Source organism: Nansenia antarctica, assembly GCF_963989245.1.
Source record: "Nansenia antarctica genome assembly, chromosome: 1".
Classification (NCBI taxonomy): Eukaryota; Metazoa; Chordata; class Actinopteri; order Argentiniformes; family Microstomatidae; genus Nansenia; species Nansenia antarctica.
The window spans coordinates 18,562,343-18,580,851 of NC_137674.1; the positions used below are offsets into that span (position 1 = coordinate 18,562,343).

General features: G+C 45.0%; 1 protein-coding gene across 1 annotated transcript; it reads right to left on the bottom strand.

Annotated features, from left to right (window-relative positions):
* Positions 1-16,944, bottom strand: znf318 (zinc finger protein 318). The gene is made up of 12 exons (XM_080535872.1): positions 16,588-16,944; positions 12,315-12,436; positions 11,937-12,218; positions 11,082-11,514; positions 9,512-10,703; positions 7,964-8,073; positions 7,625-7,724; positions 7,153-7,502; positions 4,471-4,659; positions 3,546-3,639; positions 3,001-3,119; positions 1-2,920 (listed from the first exon to the last, which is right to left on the bottom strand). The coding sequence occupies exons 1-12, from the start codon at positions 16,915-16,917 to the stop codon at positions 815-817; spliced, it is 5,427 nt and encodes a 1,808-aa protein (XP_080391998.1). The 5' UTR covers positions 16,918-16,944; the 3' UTR covers positions 1-814.
* Positions 16,945-18,509: the final 1,565 nt, after the last annotated feature.

Genomic DNA, 18,509 nt, shown 5'->3' on the forward strand with positions numbered 1-18,509 from the left:
TAATTATAATAGGTATCGTATCAAATACTAGTTTGATGCTTTAAAGTTGACTTGAAGTCTGACTTTAGGGATTTTTCTGGAATAAAAGAGTGAAAAGCTGTGGCAACAATTTTATTTTAACTGTACTTAAGCAACACTTACAGGATAGACATGTCATTATATTTTCACTAATACAACAGCATTGAGCATAGTACTGCCAGTGAAACAAAACAGTGAGCAAAAAAAATAAAACTGGATCAAGATTCCAATATTATGTTCATGAATATACATCCACATCTTCTTGTCTGGAGGATAGAGAGTGACAGATATTATGATGCGGTTGTCAAAGCAAACAACATTCTTTTAGAGATATATTTTGGTCCATGCTGCACTATCTTACCAAATGTGTTTTTCTTCTTAACCTTGAGCACTCTTGTTCCTGTATTACAATACCGTTCAATTGTTCAAATAGGGGAGACAAGAACAAACAGCTTAAGAGGTTGGATTTGGGTATAACAAAAAAAGAAAAACATAGTAATAATCAACAAACATTAGTACAGTACATTACCTTTTAGAAGTAAAGACAACCTTTGCTGTGCAAGTCAGAAGGAGAAAGAGGTCTATTTTCTCTAAATAAAAAGCTTGCAAAAACAGCAGTATGAGCTTGCTCATGGAAAGTCTCAATAAAAGCTCCCCCTCATTCATTAAATGTAGTTACCAGATCTATATTTTATAAAAGATGGGTGGGTTACCACTTGTCCCCCCCCCTGCACCCATTTTCAGGTGGAGCCTTACTACTCAATCAATCAAGTCAAACAAGTCTATGCTCAGCACCTCAGTTGGGAGGTGTTTCTGACAATTCGTCAGGTGGGTTATCCAAAGCTTCAGGGGCAGCCTCAGGGAGCGCTTCAGGGGCAGCCTCGGGGAGCTCTTCAGGGGCAGCCTCAGGGAGCGCTTCGGGGGCAGCTTCGGGGAGCTCTTCAGGGGCAGCCTCAGGGAGCTCTTCAGGGGCAGCCTCAGGGAGCGCTTCAGGGGCAGCCTCAGGGAGCTCTTCAGGGGCAGCCTCAGGGAGCTCTTCAGGGGCAGCCTCAGGGAGCGCTTCAGGGGCAGCCTCAGGGAGCTCTTCCTTGGGCTGCAGCTCAACCCTATCCTCAGACCTCTCGGATTCCCCTGTGTTCATTTCAACACAGTTGGTAGTTTCAGGAGCCGGGGTGATCAAGGGTTCGGTGGTTTGTGGAGGCAAAGTCTCACAGAGTCTCGCAAAGTCTCGCAAAGTCTCACAGTTCAGCGGGTCACTCACTTCTGGTTTAGGATCCATAGCCGGTTTAGTGGCAGTGCTGGTACTGGATGTGGTACTGTTACAGTAGAATATGTCATACAGATCTTGGGCTTTTGCAGCAGCAAGGTTCGACTTGGGTTTTTCTGATTTATGGATTATCTCACTTGGGGGTTTGTTCATGAAAGGAGGGGGGTGGACCAGCACTGGGAGGTTCTGCTCACTCTCAGGCACGCCTGGGGCAGCTACATCAGACTCATTATAGGTCATTACAGACATGGTCAGGTTAGGCTCTGGGGCTGTGGCCTTGGTGAATGTCGCTGCTGCAGTTGGAAGGGAGGATTCTAGAGTCACAGACATTGATGTGGAGGTAGTGTCTGACTCCCCAGTGTCCTGATCTTGTGGCTTATTTAGAACCACTTCCTCACCACCAAAGGCCTTGGAAATGATGTTTGCAGGCAGCGAATAGTCCTCTTCAGGCTGGTTCTGTATAACTGGCAGAGGTGTCACCCCAGTGCCAACGGTCGGTGTGATAGAGAGGAAGGCGTTCAGAGGGGCAGGTTTGGCGTACACCCAAGGTGACTTCCTCAAGACCTTGGTGGGTGCAGGGAGATCAGGCCGTATTTTACCGTGGTCAGAGTGGTAGGGTAGCCAGGTTTTTGTTGGGGGGATGACTGTCTTTCCTGACAGCTTGATAGCAATGTTTTTGGCAACAGCCAAAGACTTTGAAAAAGAATCTTCATTGCCATCATTGCCTTTATTCACTACCTCATCGTCCCTTAAGAAGTCAGCAGCCACTCTCTCCGCCTCCTTCGCGAGATCATTTTCCTTTTTCTTCCAGCTGAATTTTCCGAAGATGGTCGGGGTTACTGCTCCACCTTTACCTGTTTCCTCACTTTTCTTACGCATCTTTGCTCGCATTGCTAGACTTGGCCCTGAAAACACCCTGGGAGGCTCGACATATCTTTCTGCGGGCTCGGGCTGCTTCCTCGACCCTGACTTCTCCTCTTCCCTAGGACGCCCACCCTTGAACTTTTTGGACTGTCTATCGTCCTTCTTACATTTACCCTCCTCCTTCTCTGATCTATACCTCTCCTCTTCCTTCCTGTTGTATTTGGACTTGGGCTCTTTCCCCTTACTGTATCTAGACCTCTCCTCTTCCTCATCGTCATCCCTCCATATGTTCCTGGATCTTTCCTCTACCCTGCCGTATCTGGATCTCTCTTCATCTTCCTCCCTGCGGTTTGTGTAGCGCTCCTCCTCCTTGCTATATTTGTATTTGTCTTCCTCCTCTCTCTTACTATGCTTGGATCTGTCTTCCTCATCTTTGCTATGTTTGTATCGATCAGCCTCCTCCCTCTTATTGTATTTGTGCCTCTCTTCCTCATTTCTCTTGCTGAACACAGGACTCTCCTCTACCTCAGTTTTGCTGTAATTGGGCTTCTCCTCTTCCTCCTTATTCTTAGACTTCTCATCCCTCTCCTTGTCCTTCTTCTCCTTTTTGCTGTGTTTAGGCTTTCCCTCCTTCTCTGTGCTGTTTTTGTGTTCTTCCTCGTGTTTCCGTTTGAGCTCAGTGTGCTTCTTATCACTGGCCTCCAAGGAAAGTGCAGCCTGGCGGTCTAGGTTTCTTCTCTTCTCGTAGAGTGGACACTCATATATTTGTTTCTGGTGAAAGGAAGTAAGACAAATAGGTTATTAATGTGCATTAGTAGCACTGAAATTACTTATTAAAGCTGTCCAATTACCTTGTATTTCTCATTGTGAGCATGACTTGTGACATGGTCCTCTGCGCAAATTGCATCCCCATAAAACTCCTCACAAAGCTGGCAATAAAATCCCTTCACAGGCAGCAAAAATTCAGATCCTATGAGAAAAAAAGAAGAAAGTGGACAGGGTTGAACCACCTGGGTTGCCACAGGGAAGAGTCATTGATGACCGTAATTTACCTTTACGGTGCTCTCCATGGAAAACCTGTAGTAAGAGGAGATGGTTAATATATTTAAATCTGTTCCCTTGAGAAAGTGTATAGAGGTATATTCAATGAACAGATGCATATGCAGTAATATTGGCTCCCTATGAAAGTGGCAAATAAGTTATGCCTCTCACTGCCCCGGATGCATCGTTTTATTTTCTGTGAATGAAAACTGTGGCAGAGTTAGAGTTCCAGCTGGAAACAAAACCTAAAAGTGAAAGATTGCTAACAAAATTGAACAGTACAATTCATGACAGATATATAAAAATAAATGTGCAATAAACCAGACAAAAAGGAAATACAGGTGCAGCTTTGTACCTTTAATAGGCTTGACCATCTTCTCTGTTGATAAATAATTCTTCTGAATCTTGGTGATACTTGGGGCCCAGGGTCTATTGTATACATCTTGGGTCTATGAAGTGCAAAAAGCAAAATGTCGCATTAACAAACTAATTACATTTAGATTAACAATTAACAAACTAACCAACAAAGAAAAGCATTGTTAAGTATCAATGAAACATTGTAAAGGAGCGATATGGCTGACCTGTGACAGACAAATAAGAAGAGGAGGAAACAGCACTTACATAATATATGTGGCGGAATAATACGCCTGATAAGACATCTTATTTATTGATAAGACATTCATTACTTCGAGACTGAATTCACGAGAGTCACTAGATAATTAACACATTGACAACCCCAATCTAGTAGGCAATGAAAACCAGTTTCTCTACTTGAAGCTTGACATTGGCTAGACAACAGACACATTTCAATGATCACACAGACCTGATTGCTCTCTTTTCTCTTGACCTACACCTAGACGAGGCCGAGCAATCTAAAGCTTTACTTTTCCACCTTGGTGTCTCTAAGAGAAAGTGGGGGTCAATCCCCCCATAACATCTTCATAATTTGCATCACAGCTAGCGTCATGTGACCCCCTCCTCATTACAGATGTAGACAGGAAATCCCTGTGATTGGCTTGTAACTTACCTGAGGGTGTGACTGTTACCTGTACATAAAAAGCTAGGCTCTGTGCCTTGAACTTCACTTTTCTGAGAAGGATTTCACTGACAGACTGTCTGTCATGCTTGTAAACTGTTCTCCTTTTGCAAAAGATAATGAAATACCTTTTCTATACAATCTGAAGAAGGCAGGCTGCCTTGTTCTATTTTCTATTTAGATACTTAAATAACTCTATTACATATACAACCTGACATTTTCAATTAACAAATGGTACACAAACCTTTCTGTGCGTCTTGCTGTGCAAGTGCGTGAAAAAATCAAACATGGAACCAGAGGTGATGTTACAGTTTTTGCACCAGTGGTTTCCCGCGTCATAGTACTCAAACAGTTCTGGATTCACAGGAGACGCAGCGCTGGCCGGGACATTCTGCTTCCATGTTTCTGGAGATCTTGAAGACAGCGCAGCCGCCTGACCAGGAACACAAGTTCCAAGGGTTAACTGATCAGCTTAACTGAAAAAAACGTGAAGAATTAACCACTTTGAACTCCTGATTCGTTCAAATATTCAATATTCAATTGAACATAACCACATAATTGTATGCCTGTAAGTGTATGGGATGTGTTAGCATTCGCATCACAACTTATAATTGAGTTATAGACTATACATAGATTATGTATATGCAGTTTATGTTTGTCTATAGCACATGCTCAAATGTCATGATGTTTACATCATGTTTGAATCATACTATGTATGTATGTATGTATGCTCCATATTCATCTTAATTGGAAAAACATCTCTGTCAAGGAAGGGCCAAAAACAATTTTACTCTAATCCCCAAATTCAAAAACTCTTACCTTGGCAACTTAGGCGATCTGTGTTCCAGCCTTGAGGGAGTTACAGTACTCATGGGTTCTTAAGGAGAATCCTAGCTATGTCTGTGCAGCGTGTACTTGACTCTGTGTCTGTGCAGCATGTACTATAGTCTATGTTTTACAGTGTGTACTTGACTTACCGGTATAATTCTATATTCTTGAAGGTATACATGAACCTCCAATGAATGGTAAAAATTAGGGATGCAACGAAAGTTCGGCCACTGAAAATAGCAAAAAAAGCACATTCGATGTTCGGCCGAATGTGTGAAAAGACCGAATGTGAGACTTTTTTGGATGACAGGATCAAACAGTGCAAGCAACCCATGCAGTTCTGCGAAAGAGATGAGCATTGAGTAATGACTGCCTACTGCCAAGTCATATAATCACAGCAAACATGTCGGCAGTTCGGCATCTGTTCTTTGACAACAAGCTAAGCGATCACTGGAAACTGATGGGATCACAGTATTATGTGACAGCCTCTGGTGAAAGGACAAGCCTGCAGACGATTTAAAGTCCAGACTTTTATTTAGAAAAATGTAAATACATTTCAGCGGTGTTGAAAATCAATGACACACCCGCTAGTCAACACAGCTTGTTTTGTGAGCCTGCTAACAATGTAAAGTAGTGTTATAGTTATCTAGTAGTAGTAGTGGGATTACTCACCGAATCCATTGCATTGCAATATTTTGGCTTGACTAGCGAGTGTGTGATGTGATTTTCAACAACGTTGAAATGCATTTCCTTTTTTCAAAATAAAAGTCTGAACATTTTGATTGATGACTTGTTCCCCCTTTCAACAGCCGCTGTCACAATTTTTTGAAATTAGGAAATATTACCTAACATTAAGTATACAATTTCAAGCACATCATTTTGATAATTATCATTTTACATGAATAAGTATGCAAGCATGAATAAAAAGCTATATTTATTTAATTTATGGAAAATAAATTAAAAACCGCCAGTACACACACGATATTCGGCTAAGTGTTTCCTTAATTTCGGTTTCGGCCAAGAATTTTCATTTCGCTGCATCCCTAGTCAAAATAATATCTCAGCGCTGATCTAATAATAATAATAATAACTGATCTGTGTGTAAAAGCAGTTGAGCAAGAATGATTTCACTTGAGCGCTATTCACACAGGAAATGTATGGAGCGGCACAGCAAATAGGAGGTTTCAGGAGATTTACCTCTGTCAAAAGCAACATTTAAAAGCTGAGAATGAGGATAGTTTGACTTTTTAGACATTGCTTCCATTCTTTACGGTTTAATTGTTTTGCTCACATTCAACAATTTCCAAATATTGCTTAATCTAAAACCCCACTACTCAAAGTTGTGTTGTTGAAATGCTCTTTTTGTAAAGTAAATATAATTTGTATAATTCCCTTTTAAGAACAGTTTTAGAAAGGAAACTATCAAGTCTTAATATCAAAGTATTAGTTTTAGACCCCAAAGGTCAGTGGAGAGGTCCACAGGATTGGCATAGGTCTCTGAACGCAAAGTATTTATCCCAACAGATCTACAACCTTCTAGGCTACATATTGATTGTAAAAATGCTTCTATCGAACAACAGCTGCATTGAAAACAACGGGGACAGAGTGTAGCCCTCATTCAATGAACAACTGATGTGTATCATCACTAAGGACATATTACCTGACAGATTAAACTGACTTTCACAATCTGACACTGAATGTACCTGACTTAAATGTCTATGTTATCACACGATTAAAAAAATATTGTCTGCCAAATATATAATAAGATGTCCCCCTGTCCGTCACAACTAATTAAGCTCAATTCAAAGTGACTCAAAGGCAGGAGCATACTGAGAGGGAACTTAAAAACACCAACAGATGACATAACACATCATTTGTTCAGGTGAGACTTGGTGTACTGTAGCAATGTGCTTTTACATTGCATTTCTTTTTAAAAGAAAGATATAAAAAACATGTGCGATTATAAATAAATAAATGTTTTTAAAAAGGTTTAATTTTTACGTTCTAAAACTTTGGTGTGGCCACAAACGTACATTCTGCACCTTTAAAAAAAACTATAGATATAACCAATGAGAAGATTTTTTTTACCAACGCTTCAGTTCTCTGGTTTGTCTAGAAGCGTTATGAATCCTACCGTAGCGGTGGAAGACTGGTCCACCAACGACTTCCCTGGACTCCGGGCTCGCTCCGGTTTCTTCTCCTGCTCTGGTGGCGGCGGTTGTACACGTTCCACCGAGGCCCTACTCTCTCTCCGAGGCTTGTCAGTTGCACACAAACCCAAAATAAGAGCAACCTTGTCGAGTTCGGACCGTTTCTTCTCAGCATCCTCGTGCTCTTTCCGTAGGACAGAGATCTGGGACATCACCTCCTCCTGCAGCCGGCTGATCTCTGACAGTAAGGGGTCCTTGTGTCCATCTTTCTCACGACGCTTTTTCCGGAGAAGCTCCCCTATGACACAAACAAGACTACTCTGAGAAGCTCCCCTACGACACAAACAAGACCACTCTATGAGAAGCTCCCCTACGACACAAACAAGACCACTCTATGCTATAGAAATGTTATAGAAATACCTTGCTGTTTACGCAATCTCTCCAGTTCCTTCATGAGATACTCTTTCTTCTTCATGCGGATGTCTCGATCTCCCCTCAGATTTTCCCGTTCCTCAAGCACCTTGAGATACCAATATTAGAATGTGAGTAATAATAATATGACTGTATGACGAGGAGATCAGAGAGGATCGGAGACCACGTGCAGTGGTGGAGTAGGTCAGTTGGGTAGGCAGGAGCCAGTACATGTACGTATGTACATGTATGGCAATACCACAAAACAAGCCAAATGAGTTTTATTGAATGACATTAGGCTTCAATAGATAATTTCAAAGAACTGTAAGTGGATAGTCAGTAGAATACCTTTTGTTTTTGGCTTTCGTTATTTTTTTCTTCTAAAACTCTCCTTTCATGGTGGCTGCCTGCTTTGGAGCTCTCTCTTCCATTGTCTTGAGGGGCCATCTTTGATGATCCTGTACAGGAAGAAGGTTGAAAGTCATTCCATAAATTAGGGGGGCCAATTGCTGTTTTGTGGATTGAGAACTTGAGCTGTTCCAAATACATTATTTAACTTGCAATTTGTTGTGACATAAAACTACACCTGTCTTTCCCTTCATATTTCATGGTGTTATTAATCTGGATACATAATTACATTTTAGTACCATATAAATGCCAAGACTATGCACGATTATTAGATATCCCGATTGCATCTCCATAATATGACATTAGGTCCATTTTTGATTGACATTATTCTCAAGTAACAAAATACAGAGACCTGAATTGACCACCTTTTTTTCTCCCCTGCTTTGTGGCTCACTTATGTGCTGCTGTGTGTGTGTGTGTGTGTGTGTGTGTGTGTGTGTGTGTGTGTGTGTGTGTGTGTGTGTGTGTGTGTGTGTGTGTGTGTGTGTGTGTGTGTGTGTGTGTGTGTGTGTGTGTGTGTGTGTGTGTGTGTGTGTGTGTGTGTGTGTGTGTGTGTGTGTGTGTGTGTGTGTGTGTGTGTGTGTGTGTGTGTGTGTGTGTGTGTGTGTGTGTGTGTGTGTGTGTGTGTGTGTGTGTGTGTGTGTGTGTGTGTGTGTGTGTGTGTGTGTGTGTGTGTGTGTGTGTGTGTGTGTGTGTGTGTGTGTGTGTGTGTGTGTGTGTGTGTGTGTGTGTGTGTGTGTGTGTGTGTGTGTGTGTGTGTGTGTGTGTGTGTGTGTGTGTGTGTGTGTGTGTGTGTGTGTGTGTGTGTGTGTGTGTGTGTGTGTGTGTGTGTGTGTGTGTGTGTGTGTGTGTGTGTGTGTGTGTGTGTGTGTGTGTGTGTGTGTGTGTGTGTGTGTGTGTGTGTGTGTGTGTGTGTGTGTGTGTGTGAGAGAGAGAGAGAGAGAGAGAGGAAGAGATCCCTGCCGCCGCTCCTGAAAGACGCAGACAGGCGAGCTGCCCATTGGGTAACTGTACATAAATTCTAAGGACTTTGCAAAAAACTGTTTGTTTGAAGAATACTATTTAACTCTCCTCATTTGGTTAATTCAAGACATTCTCCCTATCTTGATGTGACTGTAGCTGTTTAGTTTGGGGGGTTTTGTCTATTTTACATGTGTAATTTTGCCTGAGGAGTGTAATGTGCCACACTTGGGGCAACTACAAATCCAATTCTACAGAATTCCTGATGGGTATTCCTGAAACTAGACACCCTAAGCTATGTACTAAATATATGTTTTCATATGTATTAAACCACTTGAATTAAATGCTACTTTTTGGCCCCCTCTTGTATGGATTGGTCCATATAATGAACAACACCCTGAACAACACTGCAGTTTCATTGATTATAGTAGCTATGACCCGCAGCTTACTGAAAACCCCTATGGAACAAGTACAAAGAAATCATTTTACTATCCTCTTAATCATTAACCCTTAACCATTAGTTCTCACCGTATGACCGATCAAACGGCGGGGCGTTCTGAAAGTCTTCTATGGGAGATGGAGGCGGCATGCCTATGGATGGGGGTGGGTACATGGGCCACTGTTGGGCCATGTAAGGCATATAGTTCCCGTACTGCCCATAGCCAGGGGGTGGGTAGTTGGGCGGTACCAGACCGTGTGTCTGGGGGTAGGGAGGCATGGAGAGAGCTGAGTGGGAAGCCATGACGGGGGTCTCGGGGGTTTGGGAAGCAGTGTTTCCCAGCACTGGGATCCCTCTGCTGACGTTGTCCGTCTTCACTTCTCTGCCTCCTCGAGATTTCCCGTGGTTGCTGTTGCGCCTGTCAGGTGATTTTTTGGGGTTCCTCCTCTGCTCCAGACTGCTGCTGCGGCTCCGGCTCCGGCTGTGACTGCTGTCTGAGCTGCGGCTCCCGCTGTGGCTCCGGCTGCGGCTCCTCCGCCTGCGACTGCTCCTGTCCGAGCTGCCCGACGAGTTGCGACGCTCCCTCTTCTCGGGCCGGTGGGAGGCAGTCTTCGAAGGTGCCCTCTTCCCGTGCAGGCGCTCCTGAGTCCTGGCGGCCATCTTGCTGATCTCTGTCACCCCGAGGTCCAGCCCGATGGTTTTCAGCAGATCCTGGATCTTCTCGTACTCGTCCACGTCCTTCTCTTCCTGCGGGTCCGTTCGCGGCGGGTAGTTCGGCAGTACAACCTTTACGCTTTGGTCGGGGGTAACGGAGGACCTGCTCTGGTACCGGATGTCTGCTTGTTGCTGCTGAGGGCCCCTGGTTGTGTGATCTCCGGTACCAGCATGGCTCTGTAGGCGAGGGGAGTCCACAGCGCGGTGCAGCGTGAAGTCCCCGTAGAGCGCCGCCTCGGTCACGCGATCAGCCGGAGCCTGGGACCTGGCCCTTTCTGGCTCCTCGTCTCCATACAAGAACTTCTCCTCGTCGTCAATATCTGTGACCTTCTTCCTTCTCTCCTCCTGCTGCTGCTGCGCACCTGCCCCTGCCAGCAGGCCGAGGATCCCAGAGAGTCCACTGCTGTCCGGTCTGTGCATGTCGTGCGGATCCTCCCTCAGTTCTCCTAGCATGGAAGCCAACATGTTGGGCTCCATGCCTTTCATCGCGCTAATGAAGCGCTCTGCCTCTCGGGACATGCCGCCACCCTGGTTCTCTGCGGCGCCACCTCTTGGAGAATCACTTTTCTATAACAACATTTAAAAAAGAGAATATTATGTGCTGTATATGTGCTGAATATTATGTGTGCTCTACATAGCATTCGTAACACAAGAACTAGCTGAATAAACACAGTAAAAGCTCAATATCGTACCCTGTCGTGTGCTTTCTTGCCGTCACAGTAAAAAATCATCATCAAAGATAAGGATAATACACCAAAACTAGGGCCGCGTTCGTAAACGAGCTCTGAGAGTGCCGGAGCGTCCACGTGACCGCCTCTTGTCCAATCAAATTACTCGGTCCCTTTATTTGATTGGACAAGAGACAGTCACGTGGACGTTCCGGTGCTCTCAGAGCTCGTTTTACGAACGCGGCCGACATGACGACGTGTGACCCCCTACCAGTACCAGTGAGGGGGAGTCCGTCTCCGAGTCGAGGCGCTTCTTCAGGATGGACTTGGTGGGCATGTTCAGCATGTCCTCCATGGCCTTGCGACGTCGGGCCATCTCCAGCTCCGTGAACTCGTTGGTCTGCTTCTTCTTGCTCTTCTTGCCGTCCCCCCTGTCGCCACTGCTGTTCCTGCTGCTGCTGGTGCTGCTGGTACTGACGCTGCGGCTCCGGCTCTTGAGTCTACCCACGCTCCTCCCCCTGCTCTGGGCTCGGCCCACGCTGAGGGCCCGGCTCAGCCTCTGTCCGGAGCTCCGCCCGCCGCTCCGGCTCCTAGACCTGCCGGCCTGCGGGCTCTTGCTCCTCCCACGGCTCTTCGCCCTGCCCCTGTTGGGGCTGGGGCTGCGACTTCGAGGCCGGCTCTTGCTCCGCCCACGGCTCTTTGCCCTGCTCCTGTTAATAATAATAATAATGCATTTAATTTATAGGCGCCTTTCAGAGCACTCAAGGACACCTTACAGAGCATCATTTAAAAACAAGCAACAGGTTCAAACAGTGAATTCAAACCAACAAAAACAAACTAAACAAGACAAAACAAAAGACTTAAATTCAACCATCAGTTTGAAGGTGGAAAGAGAATCAGTGTTGCGGATATCTTGTGGGAGAGAGTTCCAGAGACAGGGGGGCAGAGTGACTGAAGGCTCTCGACCCCATAGTGGTCAGGCGGGCAGAAGGTATAATGAGTTGAAAGGCAGCGGAGAAACGGAGAGTGCGAGTTGGAGTGTAGGTGTGAAGGAGTTCAGAGAGATATGGGGGTGCAAGATTGTGAAGGGCCTTGAAAGTGAGGAGCAGAATGTTGAAGTCGGTAATTTAACGGGAAGCCAATGGAGTTGTTGAAGAACCTGTTGGGGCTGGGGCTGCGACTCTGAGGTCTGCTCTTGCTCCGCCCGCGGCTCTCCGCCCGGCTCCTGTTGGGGCTGCAGCTGCGACTCCGAGGGCGGCTCTTGCTCCGTCCTTTGCCGGGGCTGCAGCTTCTGCTGCGAGGACGGCTCCTCCCTCTGCTGGGACTCCGCCTCCTGGGGCCGCGGTCGTCAGGTCCGTCATAACCGGGTCTTGGTAGGTAAGTCTTGGCGTGGGGGGCTCCGCCTGTGTATGCTCTATTTAGGAGAAAGAACAGGGATTAATCTCACCGTAAGAGCCATGTAACCATGGGATGGGCTGTATGTATCTGGTCAGTGATGCGTTTACTGTACCTGTCATGAAGGGCATTTGGATTTCGAGGGGCTCCAACCCCAGGTGGTCCGGTCAACTCGTTGCCCACGGTGATCACAAGACTGGTGTTAATACCACCATGGTCAGGTGATGGTGATAACCGCTGCAGACAAAACATGTTTCAGCCCTCGAAAAGTAACCTAGCCCACACTCATCTCGGAGTAGCAATCTGGAAAAGGGGCACCTGCTACAGACTAAAACAACGTACCGTATTTTCCGGACTATAAGTCACACCGGAGTATAAGTCGCACCGGAGTATAAGTCGCACCACTAAGAAATGCGTCATGAAGAAAAAAACACATAAATCGCACTGGACTATAAATCGCATTTATTTAGAAATGTATTTCACAAAATCCAAGACCAAGAACAGACATTTAATCTGGAAAAGCAAGTTATTCAACTACACAATACCACACAGAACAACAGGCTGAATAGGCTAAATTAACATAACAAGCCACATTAACAGTTATTCAGCTACACAATAGCATAAACAGGGCTCTACAGTGCGACCATTTCACTCGCAATTGCGACAAAAAATAAATCTGTGCGACTAGAGAAATAAATTCACGAGCACACAGTGCGAGTACAGATTATTATTATTTTATTTTTATTTTTTTTATTCTAAAAATAAATCTGCGCGAACCGGGAAAATAATTCACGAGTGAAAGATTTCAGCTTTCTCACTCTCTGCATGCGTACTGACAACAACAACATTCATTCATCTCTGTCCCACTTATATCCCGTCATATCACCCGCGAAGCAGCCTGGGTGATTGAGTCAACACACGCCGTGAATTCTGAATACTTTGCTCGCTAACGAGCGGTCACTACACTACAATATATATATATATTTTAAACTACAAGTCCCACATTCCACAAGCCACAATCCGATTCCACCAACCACAGTACAGCTCTCTGTGATAACGTGTGGTGTGAACTTTCCCTGAGAAGAACACGGCTGCGCTATCGAAAGTTTGACTCAAAATGAAGAAAATGAAGCCCATTCATTTGTATTTTGCGAGTCAAAGAAACAAAGAAAAAGAGGAATCCGGTGAGGGCCCAAGTAATTCGCAAGCTGGTTCAACTAACGAGAGAGATGGGGATGAGACGGCTAGTAGCGACAGTGAGGCTGAGAACAACGTTAGTAGGCCTAACGTTACTAGCGAAGATGACACCCCAGCGTCCATTGCAGGGAAAACATATAGATTTAATCCGAAGTGGCTGGAAATCTTCCCATGGCTAGAGTTTAAAGACAACGTCATGTTCTGCAAATATTGTAGAGGGCAGAAACAGGCTGGCAAGTCGATGCCCATTTCAGCCGCCCAGTGTGAGCGAGGCTTCTCTGCGCAGAACCGCATTAAGAATTCAACAAGAGCCCCGAGGTGGTGTAGCGGTCTAAGCACTGGCCACTAGTGCATGCTGCCCACCGGGGCCGGGGTTCGTATCCCGGCTCGCCAGACCCGGATATGGCCAGGGCACACACGGGGAACGGTATATTGGGCGGCCGCTCCCGAGGGGGGTATAGGAGTAGTTCCGGACAAGGATCCGTCGCGTAACAGCGCCGCCGTCTGGTGCTGGAATAACGGTGCTGGGCTCGAGGAGCCAGTCAGCTAGTCTGCCTGGCGGCCTCCTCTGGGACTGCCGGCCGCGGGGTCGTGCGGCGGATCCCTCGCAATAGGCAGGGGATAATTGGATGCTAGGTTGGGTTCAATTGGCTACCAAATTGGGTGAAAAAAAGTAGTGTTGTTCCGATACCGATACTAGTATCGGCATGGCCACCGATACGCACAAAAATGCTGGTATCGGTATCGGCGAGTACTAACAAAAAAAAAAAATCCAAATGTTTTTTTTTTTTTAAAGTACTAAAGTTATTTTGTTTGTAAATGTTCACTTGCTGTTGCACTACTACTACGACTGTTTTATATCTTAAATGGATATTGCACTGATTGGCATCTGTGAGAGCCACATTTCAGGTTTTATAAGGGGTTGATTTTCTTGTCACCATACCAGGTAGACAATAAAAAAAAGTTCTATAGTATTCACTCTGTTGGTATTTTTTCCTGTTTTACAAAGGTTTTGAGCAGTGCCAGACTAAGTGTTAGCAATAATTTTACATCGAGGTGAGTATGCGGCTCAAAAAACATGTTTTTTTGTTTTGTTTTTTCAAACGCCGTGGTATCGGATCGGTACTCGGTATCGGCAAGTACTGCACGGTCAGGTATCGGTATCAAAAAATGGTATCGGAACAACACTAAAAAAAAGGGATAAAATCTGAAAAAACAAATAAAAAAATAAATAAAAAGAATTCAACAAGAAGCAGCCTTGGAGTCTCCACCACCGAAGACCTGATGAGGATCAGCCTGGAGGGGCCTTCTGTCGAGGACTTCGATCCCACTCCTGCCGTGGACCGCTGGCTGACCTCTAAGCGTGCCAGACGGCCAACATACAAAAGCATATGGACAACTGATATCCTCTGCGTCTAGTAGGGCTGTAGGCATGGGCCAATGTGTGATTTTGGTGCAAAAATTGCAAAATCACTAATAAAAATGTGTTATTATAAAATGTTTCACTGTGCTCCTAAATTTCTTTGTGTGCCCCTAAAATTTTTCATTTAGGAGTCCTAGTGAAAAAGGTTAGCGTAGAGCCCTGATAAAGAACATACCTGGGAGGCTGAATAGGCTAAATTAACATAACAAGCCAGCGAGTCCAACAAGCAAGTTACCAGTAAACAAGTTCACCAAGCTACCGTTAATGTTTCAGTTAATTCTTCAGTGGCATAGGAGCAGCATATAGTTGTGACAAGCCCAGAGCACCCTGTGGCGGCTGTAGACGGCAATGTAAAACTATGAAAAAAAACGCGACTTATTCATAGCTTTCATGTGACGTCACAGCATAGTGGAAACGCCCACCTGACGGGCAAAAGGCACTTTTTGCGGGCAAAACCCACGGGCAAACCCCACTTTTTGCGGGTTAATAACTTTGATTTCCCGTGGGTTAGGAAAATAATTCCAACGTGTCCGGAAAGAGGAGAAGCCAGGGAATCGAAACGTTTTTGAATGGAGTCGATCCTCCACTCCTATCACCGTGGACACAGCAAGGAGCGAATTCCCGGGTAGAAATATCCCCTCGACCCGCTGTCAGCGGGAGTTCCGTCCAGCAGCGGTAGAACTCCCGAACGCCCGGTTGATCGAGTTTCGTATTAAAAGTATATCTTCTCGGGGTGTCAGCGAGGTGGTTAAGGGCTCAAAATGACCGTATACTGATGGTGAATTTAGCAATAATAGTCTTGTATTTGTACCACCTCCATAACCGGTGTTATTCACGGAGAAAGCCGGTCAAGGACGCACCTTTTGCGGGTTAATAACTTTGATTCTCCGGGGGTTAGGAAAATAATTCCAACGTGTCTGGATAGAGGAGAAGACATGGAATCCAAACGTTTTTGAATGGAGTCGATCCTCTACTCCTATCACCGTCGTGTATCTTGATAGTTCTTCATGGGTGAGGTGGTCTAAATAGTAGGCAGCCGGTAAATCGCCATGTTGAGCGATGTTGCTATGATACTTTTTGCCCGTCAGGTCGGTGGTTGCTAGGGAAGAAACCACGTGACAGAAAGCTATGAATAGTCCGGAAAATACAGTAACTGCTTAGAAAAAAAACTACTTCAATTTACTCTGTTGTTGTGACGTTTTTTGTAGTTGACGGTTGAAATGAAATCAAAATGGCCATGTAATCAGCCTGTTCATGCAGAGAACTGCATGCGGAGGAGTGGATTAAAACATAATGCTGCTGATGAGTGTTTTGACTTTATTTATTGACTTTCAATTCAAACGTAAGCGGATACATGACTGTAGTCTCTGCTCGGTACCTTGACAACCAGCTCACGTTGCAGCTGTCTAATTAATTTAATTAATTTTGCCATTTAGCAGACGCTTTTAATCCAAAACGATTTACAATTACGAATTACAGCGACATTCCCCCTGGAGTAACTGAGGGCTAAGTGCCTTACTCAAGGGCACATAAGTAGGTTTTGAGGTCTGAAGTTTGTGGTTTCAGACGGGATTTTGTGGTTTCAGGCGGGATTTGAACTCACAACCTTCCGATCACAAGTCCAACTCATTAACCACTGACTAGACCATCACTACCACAGATGCAACATGAGCTGTTTGGGGGATAATAAAAGAGACCAAACTGCAACGAGCTCAATTAATGTGATGCAGCTTTATGCGCCGATCACATATCGATGCACTTAACTTACCTCGATGGCAGAAGGGCCCAGGCTGTCCCAGTCACCTGAGCCTCTGCGACCTCCTGAGCCGGGAGACGGTTCCTGGTACCTCCTGCTGCGCTGGGCAGGGCGTCTGTACGGGTCTGGTGGTGGAGGCCCGCGGTCTGGTGGCGGAGGCCCACCACGGTGATGATACCCGCGGTCATATGAGGGCCGGGGCCTGCCTCGTTCTTCACTGAAAGCAGGCCGGGGGTAAGGCCGCTCGGGCCCGGGGTGCTGCTGCCCTCGGGGCGGCGGGCCTCTCTGGTCTCCGTACGGGACATACCCTCCTCCTCGAGGCGGGCCACGACCACGATACATGTCCCTGTTAAGTCTATTATCTGACCCTACGTAGAAGTACAACTAAGTACTTAATCAATCCAGATTAGATCGGCCGTCTTCTACTGTTTACTGTACGTACGTATTTGATGCTGAATAGATTTGACCGTGTATTTGTAGATCTAGATTCAATCTTTTTTTTCTCCCCAGACGCGCAGGAACTACCACAATGCTAGCTGGAAGACAAGCTTCACAAACCTCCGCGTTTCCTCACACCCCATTGGTCCTTTGAGTCACTGCGTACGTTCTTTTTTCTTCTTCTTCTTCAGTGGGGTTTTAAGGCAACCAAATGTAATGGCCCTTTACCACCAGTCGACTGGGCGGGCGGGCATTTGAATGCATAACACATACCGGTCCATGTCTAAGAATGAATGTGGAAAAGAAAGAATACATGTGGAAAACAAAGAATGAATGGGGAAAAGAAAGAATGAATGTGGAAAAGAATAAATAAATATAGAAATGTATTTCGTTATACTGTGTGTATTCATTCATTTATTTGTTCATACATTCATTTATGTGTCTGTATATATTTATTGTTAATTTTGACAGACTTGGTCCTCCATACATGTCTGGATATAAGTTATCATTCTGTGGCAAGCAATGGAAGCAATGCATTGTAGATATTTATCCCTGCATTTTGTGAGTCATGATTGAACCTAATCATGATTGAGAAATGTATAAAACATCTACATCTATGAGAAATGTATACACATATCACTGTTATCAGTTGCAGGTCCCAGACTTATATTATATATTAGTTTTTCTCCACACACAAAAAATAACTATGGACACAAGGTGGTTTATTGTTTATGGTTTATGTATTTATTGTAAACCAGCTCCTTCCCTTCTTGTGTTTTTTTTCTTTCCTAGCACCGGGGGAGCCACCCCTTCTAAATTTCGTTGTTTGGTACCTGTACTATAGCAATGACAATAAAGACCATTCATTCATTCATTCATTCATTCATTCATTCAAGTCAGAAAACTTGAAGCTCATGTATCAACAACAAGACTCCAGACTGCTGACCTCTAAGCACAATTCCATTGTGCAAATAGCCATTCTAAATCCCATTTTTGCAAAACTCTAAGCACAAATTTAGCACTTTCTTCACCTGGAAAACACTGGCCTTCAAAATGCCACACCCTAATTACCAATATTTGTCTCACTCACTTCTCACCTGTTCAAAGTGGCGGCTGGCCGATAGAGGGCGCTGGGGCGCCGCCCCCACCTTCACTTCCACCTTCAGTTGCGATTTGTAAAAGTTTTTTTTTTAAATAAACATTGTTTATTCACAAAATGCGGCTGATATTCTGTCGGCGCCTATCAGCATTCATTAAAAATCCTCCAATACAATAAACATTTTTATCTGTGTGTGTGTGTGTGTGTGTGTGTGTGTGTGTAAAACTCACTGTTAAAATACGTAGGGGGAGAACGCGGGGCGCCGTGTCAATGCAAGTCTATGCCAGGACGAATACTTTTGGCTTACACGTGAGCTGTAGCAGCGCTCCAATTGGCTGTCTCTATTTCTTGGCCAGGGCGCACAAATGTGCGCCCTGGCCAAGAAATCTCCGGTTGT